Source organism: Aythya ferina, assembly GCF_964211825.1.
Source record: "Aythya ferina genome assembly, chromosome: 5".
NCBI lineage: Eukaryota > Metazoa > Chordata > Aves > Anseriformes > Anatidae > Aythya > Aythya ferina.
The window spans coordinates 19084413-19105333 of NC_140301.1; the positions used below are offsets into that span (position 1 = coordinate 19084413).

Sequence of the window (20921 nt, forward strand, 5' to 3'; positions counted from 1 at the left end):
ACAATATTGTTGAGTAGAGTTTATTAAGTAGGATTCTGGTGTTTTTCCAATACCTATAGTTAATGTTGTGAAAGGTTAAAGTGTTTGTGGCACACCTGGCTGTAGTGATCTAATTTTGTTGGAATCAATAAGGCTCTTGAGCTTTTCTAATCTTTCTACATGTTATGTTTTTTACTTTTCCTTCCAGTTTGATGCGAAGTCACATAAAAGCAGGTGATTCTAAAAATGGTCACTGTATAGTTAGCCAGCATATACACCAAGTATGTTCTCCCAGACCTGTTGTATGTTAATAAAGGAAATTGATGCTTGAAGACAATCTCTTCGGGCAAGTAATAAACACAAAACAGAACATGGGAAGGAAAATTTGAGAGCTCTTTATAACTATGCAGTTTCCTATTTGTTGTGCCTAGTAGGTAATAACACACTGCCCTTCATCTTTCCTGTAGTCGTTAATCTTCCTGTGAGTATCCTAAGAAGTGACACTGTCAGAAATATGGAGGGTACATTTATGAACCAAGACTTTGAAATTAGGCTCTGTTCATAAAATTCAGCACTGGAGAAGGCATAGAAATAACTCTTAAGTGGGTTGTCTAGGCTAGCTGACTGGCGTAATAGTTCTTATTGGGTGTTAGAGAACTTATAAAATGTGTGACTTGGATCACAGGATAGAGCTTGAAATATGAGTTTATATTGAGGAGAGCAGAAAACTGGGTATGAGATGACTGCTAACTACTTCTGAGTAACTGTTACTGGAAAAAGTTTAATAACCTCTTCAAATTACAGTAATACTATTGAATCATACTTGGTCCCGCGACTGGGCTCGTGGATTTTGTTTCTTTGCTGTATAAAGGCTTATAGAATAGATCTGCCAGTCGCTTCTCTTTATAAACTGGGTTCTGCTAGCCACAGTAAATCTGGATGCTTGTTAATGGCTATAAATGCTACCTGTGTTTCTTTTGCCAGTGACTTGCCTGGTTTTGCTGCTGTTCGTTGGGTTTTCAGCTCAGGACAGCATGGCTCCGACTGCAGCCATGAAAGTTCAATGTGTTCTGTATGGATTCAGAAGGGACTTGAGAGGAACGAATATATTCTTAGAAGTAAATGGCTTTTAAAAGACTGTGCCTCACTATATAAAATTAATACAGCCAAGGTCTGACTGTGCTCCTGTGTGTTGAAGCAGGTGCACTCATCAGCTTTTGAATTCCCACTAGAGAGAATTGTTAAAATAATCTGTAGGTCAACTAATGATGGTTGAAGAGAAGTGGAATATATTCCTCACTGTGTCTGGTGTTTGTGGCTCTCTCAGTTCTGAGCCAGCTGCTACAGAGCAATGACTGCAGAAATTTCAGGGTGATGTTGGACAACTTTCCAAAAAAAAAAAAAAAAAAAAAAAAAAGGAGGGGGGGTGGAGAGAGAAAAAAGATGAGCTTTTTAATCTTTGCAAGGAGGAATTAAGCCTACATTTGGTGTGTTAGATTTTTTAAATTAGGTTCATATGCTCCAGGGTACAAGCTTGTTTTGCATGATGTTATGCTATTGGAGCATGCCTTGCCTGGGCATTGAGCCCTGGCATCAAAGGCACTGGAATAGTTTGGAAATTAGGAGAACCAAATGGTGACACAATTAATTTTCATTTATTGCGTAAATGACTCCTCTGAAGAGGATAAAGCAACATAACAGGAATGGCATTAAAGGACAGCAGTTTATCTTCCCCAAAATGGAAACAGTAAATACAATAAGTATCAAAAGGAACATTTTCTTCATTGATATTCAGATATGTCTGTTTTTAACACAGGTTAATTTATTATGTTGGATTAAGAGTTTCAGATACACTGTATTTTTCAGGTAACTTAAGAATTTGCAGGTTATACAGATGGGACTGCTGGTGTGCCTCAGCCCTAGCTGGAAGAATCTGTCAATGGAAAGACAGGACAGCAGTTTTCAGGTTCATTTGTCCTTAGGTGTCTGCTGGGATTTCTTGCTTTCTTTTCAGGACCTGTAATTGTTGGCGTATTTCTCGTTCTTGACTTCTGTTACTGGTTCATACCAGATGGGCCACAGGTAATTAGTTTGGCTTCGTGAAAACTGTGTAGGCTACTCCATGACAAGAACAGATCCTGTGTTTCTCTCTGTTTGGAGACCAAGTATTGAAAAGGCAACAGCTGGGATGGGATATGTATATTAAGGAAGAGTGCCATTCCTCAGTGATCTGAAAAATTCCATTTGGTTTGCAAATACCATTTTGTTTCCTGATCAAAATAGAGCAAATTTTTGTTTTTCTGTCAGTTACCATTTACAATTCCCCAGTGATGTGAAGCTCTCATATTTTTGTGAAGTGACCACTCCCAGCTCTTTTGTGTTGTGAACCTGTAGCACTTGGTTAAAATTTTTGTGCTTGTCAAGCTGGCTAGGTTTAGTTTAGTTTTGTTTTTTAATGACTATCCTGATCTAATCAGAGAATTTGATAAAGAGATTCTTGCCATTAAGAAAAGTTGAACAACATCAGGAATGCTAATAGCATCAAGGAAAGTCAGGCTTGTGTTTTTAGGATGAACTAATTTTGTAGTTTAAATTATGATCTTTGTTGTGGACAACTGACAGTGCTTGTGCTCTCTGAAGGCATCTGAATTATATGATGTCTCTGTAATTAGTGCAGCAGCTGAAGGCACTACATAAATAGGGTTGGAGAGGTTTGTTTCTGAATTTAAGCTGCTATTCTGAATAGTAGGGAATGGTATTGAAAGGGGTATTATTCTAAGGCAAAATAAGCTATAATTAAGTAGCTTCTGATGGGCATTTATCTAATGAGCTCTTATAACAACACTTGTTCGCTGGTTGATTTTAATGTTCCCATACTCACCTGCACCATTAGAAGGTTCTCAGTATTGTCTAGCCTAGGCCTGCTTGTTTTGTAACTTAAAGCTATGCATTGTCCTATCTGCAGATAGCCAGAGATAGGACAACAGGAAATGACCTCAAGTTGCACCAGGAGAGGTTCAGGTTGGAAATGAGGAGACGTTTCTGCTCAGAAAGAGCAGTCAGGCATTGGGACGGGTTGCCCAGGGAGGTGGTGGAATTACTGTCCCTGTGGGTATTCAAGGAAAGGTTGGACGTGATGCTGGGACATGGTTTAGTGGGTGACGTTAGTGACAGGGGGATGGTTGGGCCAGATGATCTTGTAGGGCTTTTCTAACCTTAATGATTCTGTGATTCTATTCCAAGCGGAGATTGTCAGACATTGTCCTCCCTTTCATGCAACTGAGAAGTTTGACAACTGATGGTCTATATTTAAAAGGCAGTAGCCTGCACATTTGGTCTGTGCATCAACAATCTGATGCATTACTGCAGGGACAACCTCTGCCCTGAAGTGTGAACCATCCGCTCCTATTTTTCAAAAATCTAATATGATGATTTTAGCACAGGACCTTTGATATTTACAGTAAGATGTTCTAGAGTTTGTATATATTGTTTCACGGTCCCTAAGTGTTCAGTCTTTGGTTTAATAGGTTTGTCACATTCTTTCATTGATAGTAGAAACATAATTTGTATTCTCAAACATTGTACGTCTGCTAAATTATAATCTAGAATGTGAATTCAATAGGTGAACAAACAAGGCCACACACAGAAATTGTGACAGGATTTTGTATTCCAATAGCAAGAGGTACCAGAAAGATAGATGAGACCAAAATACTAAAAAAAGCAAAGCTGGCTTACAGGTAGAATATTAGTGCAGATTGTTGCAAATGCTCAGAAATCAGGGAATTAAACTAGAAATATATAAAATAGTGTTAGGACCAGAGGCTTTGTGATCTGCAATAAAAGTCATGCAGTTATACAAATGTCACATTAACAGATGCAGAATCCCCTTTCCCAACGTGATGCTGGTATTCATCACAACATTCATTCTTACAGAAAATGAGTTGGGTTTTCGAATGAAGTGCTTAATAATTTAAACAACTGTTTGTCCAGTGTTTTCTTGCAGGGCCAATAGTGGCATACATCAAATAGGAATACTATCTGTGTCAGTGAAATTTTTGAAAACACACATGGAATTTATATGGTGCTGTCCCAGAACGAGAAGCTTGTGATAAGTGATCAGCTTTCATTAAAAAAAAAAAAAAAAGTAAATTCCATCCCCTCGAGCCTTATGACTGAGAAATGATTGTGTAAAATGGCTGATCTCTGAAATTGAACCAGAAAACTAAAACAAGCTTAAAAAAAAAAAAAGCCTGTTGCTTATGCTTGTTCTTTTTATAAGTTTGTTTGCCAGTCCTGTTGGTTTATATTTACTAATATAAACTGGAATTGTTTACACTCTTAAAAAAATGTAATTCTCAGTTTGCAAAGCCATAGTTATCAGTAAATTAAACCCTAAAATCATGTCGATATAAATGCCTGCAGTACAGATGCAAACAAGGAAATATAAAGCTCTATTTTCCTCTAGTAGCTGTTGTGCATTTTAAATCCAGAGAAAAAGGAAGGGAATTAATAAGCCCGAAGGGTTTTCAATATATCTACACGTGTAAATAAAAAGCAAAAAGGGCTGTTCCTTGGCTAGCAGTGTTCATTCTTCCTTACAGTGGTTTCTTACAGAGGACATGATAAATAATACTTTTCAAATGTTAGATGAGTTTTAAACCTTAAAAAAGAGTTTTAAATTCTCTTCAAACTATATCCAAAGTAATGTGACTGTGCTTGAGAAGAACACAAGAATGGGAAAAGCACTCAGTGATGCAAGGAGAATATTTTTACTCTGAATTTTTTTTGCCAGTGGTTTTTAGATTTCTGTTTTCCGACATCACACACTCATGTCTCTTATTGTCTTACTGTGGACAATCATACATTAGCTTCTGCTGGAAGCCTGTAAATCTGGACTCTAACTCAGTCTTCAGCTAATGTTGAGATCTTGTGCAACTGCAGTATTCTGTGCTTTCCTCTTATGTTGGGATATTCATGCTGTTCTAGCACATTAAAAATTAACTGCTAGTTTTTCATGTTTCCATTTTTTATTTGCTCATTCTCTCAAAGTTTTCATCTATTGGAATGTAGTTTCTTTGGCTTTGTTACCAGCATGGTAGTCTTTCATATTATATAAGCAAAATGTGGATGGAGATGTTAAGATGATGGGGTTTGGCTGGGAGGGCAAAGAACCTGATTTTGTCTCTCCCTCCATCTCTCCTGAGACTTCTCAGGTTTGAAATTGGGAGAGTATGTGAGCAGTGGTGATTGGTTTTATGGAATTACCTTTTCAGTTGGATTCTTCTCTCTATTCTAAGAGGAACAGTACTTGCATACGGTGCATGAACAAAGAAAAAGATGTGTAATAACTTGGAATTCGTTATTTGTTTCTCCTGCAACAGATGTACCTCAACACTATGGTTCAATGAACGAATAGTTTTGGTTTTGCAATGTACAGTCCCTGAGTTGTCATATCGATCTGGAAGCGTAGGCCACGTAATCGGATACTGTGTTTAAGTTCTGCTTCAATGGAGATTTGGGGCATATTATTGTATACAGTTCTTCAGCTCTTGCAACTTTTTGTCCTCAGAAGGGAAGCCAAGAAAAAGAATGGTTTATTACAAGTGTATGTGAGCTTATTTGAATACTAAGCACGTGCATTTTCTGAAATGCTTACCAAGTAATGTGCATCTATGTAAAAACCTTGATATGTTATCTGCAAGGATGCACTCGCTGATGGAGGGAGGTCAGAGATGCAGATCATGCAGTGCTTTTTAAACTCTCCAATCAGCTGCACAGAATTCAGCCCACGCTATATATTCAATCTGTTTTCATCTGTCTGAGAATCCCTTTTTGGTTAATCATTCAGTATGGTCACGTTCTTTTCTGACAGCAAGAATTAGGTCTATAATTATTGTTCATGCCTCTGAACAGCAGTATCGTGTCAGGGTCCTGTTGTTGACTTGCCTGCTTCATCCAATACTATTGCAGGCACAGATTAATTCTATTTTTAGCCTGATTTCACAGAAAGCAAGGTGTCTCAAAGCTTTATCTGTTCCATTCTTCATCCCTCTGCAGAAGTGTATTTACCATTTGGCCAGTTTCAGACAAAGTGGACATAGGCATAGAATTTTAATAGTCAGGTCCCTGCCACTTCATGAAAATAGGCAGCTGGGCAGCTGAGTAAGACTGATCTTTTTCTTCAAGACCAAGCAGTGGGAGGGCATTGTAAATGAAACATTTATAAGACACCAGAGCGTCTAGTTGCAAAATGTCCATGGAAGCCAGGATTCACATAGAACTATCTTTTAAGTACTGGTAGAAGAGAATTACTTCAGTGAGCTATCATCCATCTAGGGTTTTGGTGAACCTAAAATGAGATAGGGTAGTTGCAGAACTGCCAGGAGGATTTTTGCTGAAAAGAAAGTAGTTTAGGATTGTAACTTGTTTGTGTTTTACTACTTCATTATCAATGCCTGAATTACATGATCCACATGGTAGAGATGTATTTAGCTCTTGTTCCTCTTTGCTGTAGAACAGACAGGGTGCAGAGAGAAACAGTGAATTTGTATTCCATGATCATGCATTAACTGAATTCAGTGGTCTGTTCATAAAATGCAATAGCATTATACTTTAGTGCAGCTAACTGTGAGGAGCTATGAAAACTAATATCTGGTGGTGAGAACAGAAGGGAGAAGGGAAGATTTGCAAACAGCTGGTTTACAGAGAAAACAGAGAATTACACGCAACAAGAAAATTAAGTCATTACTGAGCAGATGACTTCTGAAATAGATATATAGAGGAAACAGAAAATCAATCAGCTTTCCATTATGAAGGACCGTTCAAAGTGAGGATAAAGAAGAGCTCTCGTGGTAGGTGACAAGGTGAGGTAAACAGACAAGAATGCAGTTCAAACTTGCAGGGAATAGCAGTCAGCTACAAGACCTTTTTTTCCTTATCTTATTTCATTTTGAAAGTAATCATAGTGAGACAAGAAGTAATTGAGAATGTAGATTCATTTGAAAGTAAATGAAAGTGGCTTGCATGGTTGAAGTATTTTTTTCCATTCTTTCAAAATGAAAGACGACAAAGTCAAAACCTTATAGAAATACTTATCAGTAAAGCTCTAATGGGAATTTTGATACATACTACCATATGCTATTTGGAAGATTCAGGTAGTAGACATTCCAAGCTATGAAACAAACCACCCAGTGCTTATTTAGGTGGGAAAGAATAGTAAAAAAGGCCTGGGAAATTCTAAGCTGGGTATAGAGAAATATCAAGGAAAACATGTGATTTCTTCTTCTAAATCTGATGTTCAAGTACTGTACTACCAGTTTCTGTCTCTGTATATGTGTGTGTGTATATATCTATATGAACAAGCCAACTGTCAAAAAATACTAATAAATTGAAGAGGATATGTGCAAATGAGACCTATGATCTCAGGGAATATTTATTCTTTGTGTTGTTCAATGGAAATTTGGGTCAGAAATTTTTCTCTTTGCTTCTGTGCAGCCTTTGCTTGTTTTGTTTCCTTCGTTCCTTTAACTGAACTTTTCCCATCTCAGCCTGTGACTTTTTTTCCCCCTTATGTTTTCTCCCCATTTTTGAGGAGGCGGGAAGTAAGAGAGCTCTGTGGTGAGGTTCGGTTGGCCATCGGTGTGAAACCGCCACAGCTTCTTAGTCAAGCAAAAAGTGGCTTAGCTAGATATGGGGGAGAATGGTCATATAAACAATGTTTCAGCAGGAACATCAGTATTTTAGCCAAGAAATGAATCTTTTTGAAGCATGTAGTGGAAGCTTTATTACCTTTCAAGCAAACGGACTGGTCTAAAGTAGAAGTATTGATGTATCTTGGACAGCTGTAATCTGTACAAGAAATGGACTGTGACACTTACTAGAAATGTTCATCTCTTAAGCATTATGCTCAAAAAGTAGAGTGCTTGTTTTCTCTCAGTAACTCAGTGGTTCCCTACAAAAGGACAAACAAGATATGCAAGATCATCAAGCACCTAGGTTATTGTCCCATATGTCACAATGGACATTTTATCCAGACCTCACGTAAAACAAATGATTTACTGTATATTCAGTATTAGTGGTTTTTACAGCGGCTACTAGTGTGCTATAAATGTCATCTCTGATGAATTTCTTCTCTTGGAGTGACTTTTACAGTCCACATAGATGCAAATTTGGTCTTGATTAGATGGCCATTTCCAAACCTGAATAGCAGGGGTTTTATTGTTAGTAGGTAGGAAGCTTCATAGTTAGTTATGTTGAACGACTGATATAAGAATCAAACAAGAACACTAGTGCATCTGAGCAGAGTGTTAATGAAACTGAATGAATGAAATTTGTTTCAGTTATTGAGATAGAGAAATACAAATGCAAATATTATATCAAGTATCTGGCTCTTAAAATAAATAATAAAAAATAAAAAGGATTTAGTATTAGCTGGCATAATAAGAATACTCTTTCCTGCTTCAAATTTACTTCTTGAACCCAATTGTTTTATATTTATAACACATGTTGCATAATTTCAGTAGGAAATCATGTAGGCCAGTAGGAGCAGATTTCTTTATATGGCAGATCTCTATTCAGTGCTCAGCTTCACTCTTTTATCCAGTATGTTTGTTAGACTCCAAAGAGGTGTAATTTTTGAATTGTGTCTTTGGGTAAACTCAAAGATAAAGCAAATGAAACACTTCAGAGGTTAGGGTTATTTTCATGCAAAGAGACTTTTGAATTAAATTATGTATTAAATAATCTGCTTTTCCTGTAACTCATGTTGATGTACCTGCTTTCTGTCTCTTCACGTTTGTGATGTTCATGGTAAGCAAAAATAAATAAATAAATAAAAGTCACCAAGGTTTGTCTGCTGGCAGTTTAATAACAAGGCATCTTTGGTATGTAAGTTGTACACTGTTGATAAATGCTGATGGAGCCTGTCACTGCTGAGTGTTTTGGAAACAGTACTTGAGATGAGTTTAGGACTAACTTAAACATCAGAATGATTGGAGAACCTTAAAAGAGAAGCATAACAGCTGTGAAAAAATAATTGGTTTTATCCTTAAGTGCCATTTTTTGACTCAGAACCATTCTGAAGGCATGTGTCCAGTAGTCTTAGTGCTGTTCCAATGAGCAGTTTCTCAATGTGCTTGACTTAGAGCAGAATTGACTGGTGCTGACAGAGCTGGTGAGTGGTGCTTGTTTTTTGCAGAAAAGTTGGTTTTAACACTAACCATGAATGGACAAAGCATGTTCATTGCTGCTAGACTTGTTCCAAGTTGGAAACTTATGCCTCTGCTCCTCAGATGCTTTTCCTTTGTAGTTAAGTAGTTCAGTTACAAGCTTACTTTGCACAGAATGACTACATCCATTTTAACCTGATTTTTTTTCCATTCCTTGACAATGTATATGAAAAGTGGATGTATTACCTGCCCTCCATATCCAAGTTTCATTAAAATAATACCCAGCTTAATCTGTAAGGCAGTCTGACTTGCCATAATATCTAATGCACATTATAATTACTTTTTATGCTTTTCCCATCATAAGTAATCAAAATCAATTTACTGAAAATGTGTTTTGCTGGAGTTTGCAATGGGGAATTGCTTTGCCTAAGGGCATCCAGGTTGCCATGACATTGTTTCAAAAATGTCCTTCGTTTTCTTTATTCTTGTAGAACAGCTGTAATTTGCAATTGCAGTAAATGACAGGCAGATAACTATCAAAAAAAAAAAAAACCACAAAAAAAACTGAGGTCTGCCAATGGTTCCAGAAGTGAAGGTTTGTGTTAATTTATTAAAACCCCAGATGAAAGGGGATGGGATTTCTCCTCATTATGAGAAGTATATAACTGATTCTGAAAACTTCAGACAGCCAGAACACCACTGTGCTTTGTACAAATTAGAGCTACGTAATCCAGTGTGCATTTGGTCAGGTCCATTGACCTCACTTGCAAATATCATTCATGCTTTGCTCCCTTATAACATGACAGACATGTTAAATGATTTATTCTGCCCCACTTCATTACCTGTACTCTGTTAACTTATTTCCTAATGTTGGAGAACAGAAAGTGTCCTTTTAAAACAGTAGCAGAATGCTGTTATGCTCTGGTGACCCATTCAGCAAATGTTGTTGGATGCAGAATTTACGCACTGATCCAAAAGCGATGAGGGTCAAAATAAGTTGTTGTTTTTTCCAGTCTATTACTTGCATCTGTTGCTGAGCATATCTTTTGTTTTTTTTACATTTAGGTTGGACTACAAGTGACTTGTAATGTATAGCTTGTCTACACAGGCATTGCCTGTTAACTTGTAGGTCAAGTAGTAGTTTCTGATATCACTGGAAAGTTCTAAATTCTTCAGTCTCTTCCCTTCTATCCTCAAGAGGGATCTCGTACAGTTGTTTAAATCTGTTAGAATGGCTGTTGTGCTAGAATTTGTAGCTGTTAAGCCAATTTTTTTTTTTCTTTGCAGGGTTCTCCTGTGAGCCCCGCTTTTAGTTTAGCTTTTAGTTTTTTTTTTTTTTTTTTTTTTTAGGCTATTCAGGAGAATACCCAACTTTACCTGTCTGTCTCTTATGCTTCAGAGCCCTCTGAGAACACCGTTTCTTTGCAGTAGCTTCTTCTCTTTTGTTCACTGCCATCTTTGCCCTGTGATTAAGGCTTCCTTATGTTTCCTGCTGTGATGAAGAATAAGTTTAAAAAAAAAAAAAGTGCAGGGGAGTAAGAATGCTGTGTTCATAGAATGTGAAGTTCATAGACTGTATTTTCCTCAAACTGAGGATAAAATGCTGAATTTCCACCAAGATGCAGGAAAAATCAACCCCTAGTACTTACTTTAGTCACCTTCTTCCTTTTTGGAGTCTTCTTCCAAGACTGATAGGTTTTTTTTGTTTCCCTAATATTGTGTTATGAGCCATTATTTGTGGGGTTTAAAAAAAAAAAAAAAAAAGAGAACGTTGGTTAGCATGTATATTATACCTGCTGAATACTTTGCAGTGACTTGAACTCTTAAGCCGTTTCTCAGAAATGGGTAATTGCTTTGCCTTATCTTACTACTGTTAGTAGCACACATGGGTATAAAAGTTCTCCTTTTGTACTACTGCTACTTACCCTCAAAAAGAAAAAGAAATGTTTTGTTTGTTTTTTTCCTCAAAAAAAAAAAAAAAAAAGGGTTTGTTTAGCCTTTTGCTAAAAGGCTGTACTTGCATTACCCTGCTGCTTTTTATCACCTTTTTAGAAGTGAAGGAAAAAAAAATTAACATAACCTTTTCCTGTTGGAAGAAATTTCTTAAGTACAGTAAAAAAAAAAACATCCCTAGAAGATGCCCCATTCCTGCAAGTGCTCAAGGCCAGGTTGGATGGGGCTTGGGACAGCTTGGTTTAGTGGGAGGTGTCCTTGCCCATGACAGGGGTTTGGAACTGGATGGGCTTTAAGGTCTCTTTCAACCCAAACCATTCTGTGATAAAATTATCTTTGCCTAGGAGATTAATCAAGATGTTACCTTTGATTTATATTTGTATTTTGTTATCAACAGCTGCACTCATCCATTTAAGTATGCCTCAGGTAACCTTTAGTTTTATAAATACCAAGGACAGTTTGACAGTCCAAGCAATTCAGAGTTTTGTAAAAGCCTTTAGATTTCAACTGATTAATATCTAAAGCAACTTGATTAGTCCATAGGCCTTACAACCACTATTGTAGCCATGCTGGTGATGCAGATTTGCTTAGTGTGCTGTAGATGTCTGATTCTTTCTACTGGCAACAGAAGTAGCACTGAATATTTTTTTCTTTATAATTTACATGTATTTTAAGAACAGAAATAAGATTCATTCTGAGGTGCTTTAAGAAAAAAAAAGTAAGATTTTGAAACCCAAAGGTGAAATTAAGCACAACTGTTACAATAGTATTTTTTTATTATTATTATTTTGTTTTGTTTTAAAAGGACTAACCAGCCAGGAATGTTCACGAAGAAAGAATTTGATCAGTTGGCCTCAGCAATAGACAGCTTCAGTCTCATGACATATGACTATTCAACACCACAACGGTAAGACTCTAACGTTAGGAAAAACACGCTGAAGGAACTTATTTCCATTTACGCTGCTATGAAACCTACAATATGAGTTACTTTTTTTTTCCCATAAAATGGATGGTGTGCGTTAACTGTAATAGACAGGAAAGTTTTGGATTAGTAGTTAGGATAGTTTATTTTTGAATCAGCCCATAACTTGGGTGTAACTGCAGTGAGGATCTGGCACCCAGTACTGTGAAGGGCTTTGTACCTGAGCTAAAGAATTACTCTTTTACTAGTATTGTGACACTTATTTTTTCCAGACTAGGATATTTTGGTTTTATTTATTTGGCACAGTCCTGCACAATGGTACAAAATAATCCAGTACATATCATTGTGGGGGAAAAAAGAATAGCAAAATTGACAAGTAATTTGTCTGCTTCATCCTGAGGCAGACAAATTCTTTCTCAGATTCCTTCTGCTTCTCAAATTCCTTCTGCTTGAAGGTGGCTTCTCCAGAGTTAATGCTTGTGGTAGACTGGCAGACTTACATGCCATCGCTTTTGCATGTGTTCCATCACTAAGACATCTGCCACCCATAGTATTCTAGCACTTTGATAGTGTCTAGGCAGGTTCAATAGAAGAACAATTATGTCTCTTCTGAAATTTACCTTCCTCTTTCCTCTCTCTCCCCAGACCCTGTCTCTAGATCTTCCAACATAGCACCCTAGGGGAAAACAATCATGGGCAGTAATGTGTACTGAGGTTAGAACAGGCTTTTGTTACTCTCTTCTGCTGGAATATGAAGCATAGAGGTAACCATTTTAGCTTTCCTCTAGGTAAATGGGACATCTATGAAGATGAAGTGCTAAGGGCTTTCACACAGTCAGTGCAAACTCATCTGGAACTCTGGATGCACTTTGAGTTTTACACCATACTGTAGGCTACATCTTTCCTATGTGGTGAAGCTGCACCATGCTTTATATCATGTTAAAATTACAGGCTCTGTTATGGTACAGTTACACCTTAATGCTTTTACTGCTGTATTAAGTTACTTAGATCTGGCTTGGAACTGCTATTCTTTTGTACTTTGAAGTAGGAGACAATGTTCAGTTAACACACTCATTGTTGTGTTTGAAATAAATGTAGTTTCTGAGAGAGGTTTTGGAAAAAAAAAAAAAACAACAATAACACCTTTTTTAAAAATTTGCTTTTATTGGTTTGAGTATACTAAAAGCAGTGTACATACAGCAAAAATTCTGTACTGTATTACCACTTGCAGTTTTAATGTTACAGATATTCTAAAGACCTTGAGCAGAAAATATTGATATTTAAAAGTCTGGAATGTGCTTTTACTTTTATCGTATTAGTGAATGTTTGCAGTAGAGCCTGTTGCTCTATTCTCTGAGCTCGGGAGAAAGTAAGACTGGTATCTTGATGCTGTATTTAGGATAGTTCAACTAGTCTGCATATTCAGGTGCTGCTCTCTAACAACAGAGCTTTTTGTTGCTAAGCAATTGCCCCTTTAGAGTTTTATTCATAAATAAAGTGTACAAATGTTAAGCAGTCTTTGAAACTTGTATTGCTTCCTTGTCACTGCTTTTATAGTTGTCCTATGAGTAAATGATGGATTTTGTCCCTGTATATTGTGCTGGTGTACAGTAAAAACATTGAGGATGGTATTGGAAAACAGTTGGGCCAAGCTCAGTGACGGTAAATGTGCTAGGTGGTAACTTCTTTACCCATCGTAGGAAGTTTCATGTACACCTTAGAAATGAATGACCTTTTAGTGGCACAAGCATGTTCTGTGCAGCAACAGTTTTAAGCCACTGAAGAATGTGCATTGAATCTTTGTAGGCTTGCAGGTTATTTTCAATGCTTTTTGTGTGCCATAGCTTTCTCTATAATTGCACTCTGCAAAAAGAGAGGGCTATTGAGAATGAACATGTACTTTTTCTGACAGCATGATCATGTGTGTTTTGTTTGTTTGTTTTTTGTCTAACTCAACAGACCTGGTCCAAATTCCCCGCTTCCCTGGGTTCGAGCCTGTGTTCAAGTACTGGATCCTGATTCAAAATGGAGAAACAAGATTCTTCTAGGGCTGAATTTCTATGGCATGGACTACTCTGCTTTGGGAGCTTTGGGGGAGCCAATCCTTGGTGGAAGGTAAGACTTTTCTGGTTATAAGTACTTATACATGAGATTCTCACAAACATGGAAATTCAGAAGCATTCTTGTTTAGAAATATGAATGTGTTGGTAACACAGAAATGGCAAAAGTGATAAATTTGTGCATGAAGTAGTACCTCACCATTTAGAGTAAGATCAGTTGTTCCTTGTACAGAAGTGCAGATAGATGGCACAGATACCCTGTCAGAACACAGAAGAGAAAAAAGGTTTGTGCAATTTTCCTTCCTTCCTCTCTCCATGTTTGTACATTCAGTTTGTCATCTTTGTGTTACAATGTTCTACTTTATTCTTTTATATTCTGTATCAGTTTGGAGGTTCATTCAGGTGACCTAAAGATTTTTTCTCTCAGTTCCTGATGTTGTTACCTGTTACTTTCAAATTTGATATTAGTTTCAAACAGCAATATGCCACAGAGTTTCTTTTGAGTAGGAAAAGCTGCAGTAAGCTCACCTGGAGACAAAAATCTATAAGAAGATAAAGGGAAGTGTTCCAAAGACAGCCTGAAATTCTATATTGATTCTCAGAAGATAATGGTTGTTTTAGTTTTGGGTAACAACCACATGTAATAAACAGTGAGCTTCACAGAAATACAATATGGGTAGAATGCATCAAGCCAGAAGAGAAAGCAAGAAAAATGTGAATTTGGCAGGAAAATCAGGTTTGTTCTGAAATTTGATACTAATTTGTAAAATTAAAACAGACAGGTAGGTGGAAGCAGACCTTAAAGCATAAGAGATGATCACTTCCATACACAGATTACTAAGATATCAAGAAATTTCAATATAGTGTTTAAAAAAATAGTTAAGCACTGAAATAACATCTGGTGTGGGTTGTATAAGGTAAGGTCCACTTTATGTCAGTGCCTTCAGTTACACAAACACTTTGTCATCATTTTACTAGCCTACACTGTCTTCATGCTTCACGTTGGCCATTTGCTGGGATATAATACTGTTGACATAGTTCTTTCCACTTGCTGAGTTGTATGAGTCTGGCTGGATAGTAGAAAATGACTATAGGGTGAAGGGAATAAAGCCATTATTTACAGTGGAAGGTATACGGAAAGTATATCTGAATGTCTTCTGTAAAGTTGGTTGTAACGTGGTTAGGCAGGAGCTATTTTAATATTTAGTCAAAGCACTGTTGATTTGCAAGCCGAATTGTATAAACTCATTTACTCTGAGGGTGATGAGGAATTGGCACAGGCTGCCCAGAGAAGCTGTGGCTGCCCCATTCCTGACAGTGCCCATGGCCAGGCTGGATGGGGCTTTGGGCAACCTGGGCTGGTGGGAGGTGTCCCTGCCCATGGCAGAGGTTTGGAACTGGATGATCTTTTAAGGTCCCTTCCAACCCAATCCTTTCTGTGATTCTTTGAAACTCAGCACAATTAACGTAGCTCACTACAAAATTTGCAGTTCCTTTTGCAGGTTGGACTATCACTAATCTGCAAAGTAAATGAATCTTGGTATTTCCTGAACTGCAGCTTTTGCAGTGAAGTTTCTTCTAGAAAACATACTGCACACTAGAAGGGTGACTACTTTTACTTTGCACAGACCTTTCATATCCTGGATTATATTATAGAGTAATTGCATGTTGTTTTTAATGACAAAAATCTCCTAGCTAATAGTTATCTGTGATTAAGTTTTAGTGAAAGGCATTGTTTAGCTGTTTGTAGGTGCACAGTATGGGACAACATGTTCTATACGAAGAATAGTTCTGTTAACATGTTCTTCATTAACAGGCATGTTATTGACATTTTACATAGAACTACCAGAACCTTGCTTCTGGATAAAGTCTTTGTGTCAGAGACTGTTTGAATTTATACATAAATCCCATTAGTTTTCACTTGCTGCCTTTCCTGTTAAGCATCTGTCTGTGGTTAAGCTTGCTTTTCCAGAAATACGTTTCGAGCATGCACACTTAATGCATTAGTCATTGCTATATGTGTCATATATAGTAATGTGATAGTAAAACAGGTTCAATTAAAATAGTTTCCAAGTAGGCCAAGCTTCTGAATTAAAAGGGGTAAAAGAGAGTTCAGTGTGAAATAAGCTTTCTGCCTCTTAATTGGTACAAGGCTGCTTGTAAGAAAATCTCAGTTTCCAGCATCTGTGAGTCTTTGAAAACCATCCGTATCACAACCAGTTGAATCCCACAGTGGGCATAGCTTATTCAGAGGCTCTCCCTCCCTCTCCAAAAGCTTCCCACTTATTCCATTGTTAATACTCCAGCTTCATAAGTATTATTTTTTTAAATCTGAAAAGACTCATGTCTGAGGCTGATGCTGTTCTTTCTCATTTTTGTATCTGCTTCATGCTATGTAAAAAGTTGCTATGTGTAGAAAGGGATGGCTTAATTATTTGCTTCTTACCTTCAGTCCTCAGGGAATTTGATCTTCTATTTTGGTGGCTGTAATCCAGTGTTGGTCATGTAGTAAGTGCCGAATGTTTGTCATTGCTCCTTGAAGGTACCCTCAATATGTTGCATGGATAGTGATGTACTGTCAGTAAAATTATTTTAAAATATGTTCAACAAAGTGTTATATGGGACTATCAACTTCTTCGTTGTAGGTTTTTCTTCAAGTTTTTGCGTGTGAAATTTATTGCACATGCAGGTCTTCAACAGGCTAGTGCTTAAAATTACTGGCATAGCTTATATGTAAAATTATGTGCAGAGTGCAGAAACCTTTGCTGGTTTCATGTTTGTGTTTTTCTTCAGTATAGGAATTATGTGATGTAAAGAGATTCTGAAAGTAGGCAGATCTCATTCACTGAATGTTTTCTTAGTTAAGAAGCTCATAGAACAATTTTCAATAGAGTTTCTATTTCCATAAAATATCTGGCTGTTCTTATTGCAGCATGCAATCTGAAGGTAGAACTACTTGGTTACCATTTTGCTGAAAAGATATACAGGCTTTCCATATAATATCCTTTTTCTTCATACACACTGGAAAAAGTAATATGTATGTGTGTTTGTGCTTTTGTATGTGTCTATATATCAGAATTATATGAAATGAAAACAATTGTTCTTTCACAGCCCAACGTAGCTTTGTCTTTGGGAGTTTTTACAGTAGGAACTACAACTTATGTTTGCCTTAATGATGTGTTCATCTTTCACTTGCAGTGCAGCAACAAGTATTATTTGTTAATACAGTGAGCCTCTCAGAGATGATAGCACATTCTTGTGCTTTAATCTACCAAGTACCATTGTTGTTTAGCTGCAGGGAAGCTACATTCCCATGTATACTTAGTTCTGACATAATTTGTATGAAATGCTAAATTGAAGTAAAGGTTACATGACTGTGATTCCCCAGACCACCTCTAGTGCTTCTGGCAATGTTTACTGCCCTCTGGCTGTCAAGAATCAGGTTTCTGAACTGCTAAGATGTAGTCATTAAAACTTACCTCTGTACTAAAATCCTGTCAGAATGTAACCAGCTGGTGTGGCTGGCTTGCTGCTCTTATGATCACTTTGTTCCGGTGTGTCCTCTGTTGATACTATTGAACCTGACAATATTTCTTCTTCACCTCTGAAGTGTACATCTTGGGTAAATAATTCTTCACTCTCCCCCGAAGCTTAAGAAATTGTTCAGCCTTTCTGCAGAATCTTTACCCCTGAGTTCTTGTTGATACCTTCAGTAGGTCAACAAGCCCCTCAGTCTTGCAAACTTCCTTCTTCCAAAGTACTCTTTCCCCCGTTAGCTACCTGCTCTTAAGAACCTCTTAATCATTAGGATATTATATTATATAAATGATTATTCAATTGCAGTAATATCATAATAATAATGCAGCGCTTAATGTTAATTTGGGATTATATTGTGGTGTTAAGAATTTATTTTACAAGCTCTATTCTGATTTGTACTAAAGGTTGATGTACAAAATCAAAGTGCCTCCTTTCATTTTGACAGAGTTTTGACGCAGAATTACAAAAAGTAATAACATTACAAAAAGTACTGATTGCTTTTTGTGTAAGGCAGTGGAAAAGATTCTGTTAAAAAAAAAAAAAAACGAAACAGCAAACATTTCTCAATGTTTTTATGCCCAGTCATTTGGGCAGGAAGGAATGCTTATGTTTATTACGATTCTAGAGAAAAGTAGCAATGGCAGCGACAGCGTAAGCATAATGATTTAATTCCTGATGGAAGGACTTAATAAATGAGTCAAGAGCCAGCCTGTGAAATATGCAAGATTCTGAATAGGCTTGGAGTAATACTAACAGAAAATAGTAATGGAGCATATAGCTCCAGAGTCTTTGGAGTAATAGAAGTGCAAGTGTGTTCCACAACATTAACAGCTTTTGTTTTGGGCAAACAGCTTGTTTATACCTAGTGTTATAAAGCAGGTGATTGAATGTTATCAGCAGAAACCTTATTCAACAGCAGTATAAGGTCCAATGAATTTTTTCATCACATTTTTGAGACATTTCCGAATATTATTAACACCAGGAAACAGAAGGAGATTTTTTTTTCCCACCATTAAATTATTTTGTGCTTGCTTTAGGAAAGTGAGTCTAAAAATGCTGAGTAACAAATATTAAGCTAAAATAGCTGTGTGCTTAAAATAGAGTTGCATTTCAAAATGTTACTAAGATGAAAATCAAGGCAGAGTTTTTCTTTTAGAATAAGATACAATATTACAAAAACTATTATAAGTGCCTTATTTGGAAACTGTATGGAATGTACAAGATTGTGCCCAAAATGTCTGTATATCCTCAGTAGTTGCCTCTTGCCATTTGAGGTATGTCATTTCCATATTTAAATCTAGTGTAGCTTTTGTTATCTATTTCAGAAAGAAGCTGTCTTTGAATCTCTTCATATATCTTATGTCTTCTGAATAGAATCAGCTTTTTTATTTACCTGCCTTTATGGCTGGGGAGCAGAAAGAAAACTTGTCCAGAGTTGTATTTTATGTGCAGTTCAAAGTAGCCGCATCGCCAAGCTTACAGCAGGAATACATACTTCCCGTTCGTGTGCGAGGATGTAGATTGCATGAGAGGGGTAACATCTGTAGGCCTGGATGGTCCTACTGCCAGCCTTAGATACTGGGTGGGGGCAAGAGAGGCAGGTGGTATGTGTGATTTTTTTTCAATAAAAATGTGAATTATTTACTAAGATGATTAAACCCAGAGGAGGTCATCTTATCATTAGTGATTCCTTGTATTTAAAAAAATGTAGACACATCAGTGTTTTTACAAGATTTTTTTTTTTTTGCCTGTGTGAGTGAAAGCAAAACTTCCCTGAGTCAGCAGTAGTCTAAGTGAATGCAGGCTTTGAGTCCCAGGAATTTATTTTCCTGTTCTGCTTCTAGCTGAGTTGAGGGTTAGAGGTCTGTGCTTAATACGCTGATCACTTGGAGCTATAAACCTGAAAAGGTAAAAGTCAATGAAGCTGTCACTTTCCATGTTCTTGCACTGCTTTGAATTAGTTTTAATGGATTTAGATATAGTTATTTCACTGAATTCTTCATTTTATAGTAATGAGGCACTAGACAGTTTGAGGAAAACTCAATATAGAGGTGGAATATATTATGGTATTGACAATGTGAGTGAAAGTTATGACCAAATGTAGCAGTATGTGTGATACTTTTCCTGGGTTAGAACCAATTATACTCAGGTGTATTTTAGCTGTTCTTTTAATTGTTCTACGCAAATCTAATCATGAAAGAAAGCTGATGGAAGCAGCAAACCAAAAAGCAGCTTTGTCTTAAGAAAATCAATTAAAATTTAGGTCAAGAGAAACTGAAGTGCTTGATAAGTCTGAATTAAATATAATCTCTCTCCCCAGACAAAACAAAGAAGCCCTGCGCCACTGGCTGTAGTGTGTCAAGCTCACAGAGAGCCCCATCAATAAAATTAAATCAGATCTGAAAACCTCTACAGAAATGAAGTGTTTTCTTGCTCCTTACCCCTAGAGTCTTCTTTGAGTAAATCCATAATGGGAATATTCAATCATAAGATATGCCTGGAACCCTGTTGCTGACTGGCACCATTTATTTAGCAATGGCATTAAGAATCATTGAAAATCTTTGTGGTTTTGTGTGCGTGTACGTGTCTTGGTTGTGTTTTCTTTTTAAAGCAAGAGTATAGTATTGAATTGTGAACTTGCCTGAAGGAAAACACTGGCAGTTTGCAAAGAAAACATTTGCCATTAGTTTTTCATGAAATGGTCATTATTATGGTGCATAATAGAAGACTGATTGCGTGTTTTACTAAGTACAGTAAGATCTTCCAGAGTAAGTATGTTAGGATCTGTTTTGTAGTCCTGAAAGATATATATATATATATATACATGTATATATATATATATATATATATATATATATATATATATAAAGGAGTGTGTTAAGGATATAAAATTAAAATCTTGAAGTGGATTAGTAGATAGATGTAAGCAGTAGGAAGTCCAGCAGAAGATAAAACACCTTGTTCAGAAGACCTCCTCAGTGATCTTGTACTTGAATAGGAAAAGATGTGATCTTAAAACTGCAGTAAGGAAAAGTCAGTGTCTTCAAAAAAGTTAGTAATTCTGGAGCCTGGAAGAAAATTGCTACAGCTGTCATGGTGCCGTTTGCCCCAGCTTGATGTTAGTATGTGTAGTTTGACATGGGCTGTATTTTAAGTTCTCTCTTTTCATTCACTTTCTCCAAGTTCACTGCAGTTATTAAAACTCCCTTCTCGCATTGTGCACAACTGAAGCTGACTGTCTCTGGTTTTACATGTAAACTGTTTGTCATTTGAAATTGTAGTTTATTTTTGTTTACATGGATC

At 36.8% G+C, this 20921-nt stretch overlaps 1 protein-coding gene across 5 annotated transcripts in view; it reads left to right on the forward strand.

The window, feature by feature from the left end:
- The window catches only part of CHID1 (chitinase domain containing 1), a 106444-nt gene that overhangs the window by 36453 nt on the left and 49070 nt on the right, over positions 1-20921 (forward strand). For all 5 annotated transcript variants that reach the window (XM_084521093.1, XM_084521095.1, XM_084521091.1 and 2 more), the window contains 2 exons: positions 11905-12006; positions 13981-14136. In XM_084521093.1, the coding sequence (XP_084377219.1) occupies positions 11905-12006; positions 13981-14136 (258 nt within the window). The remainder of the gene's footprint in view (positions 1-11904; positions 12007-13980; positions 14137-20921) is intronic.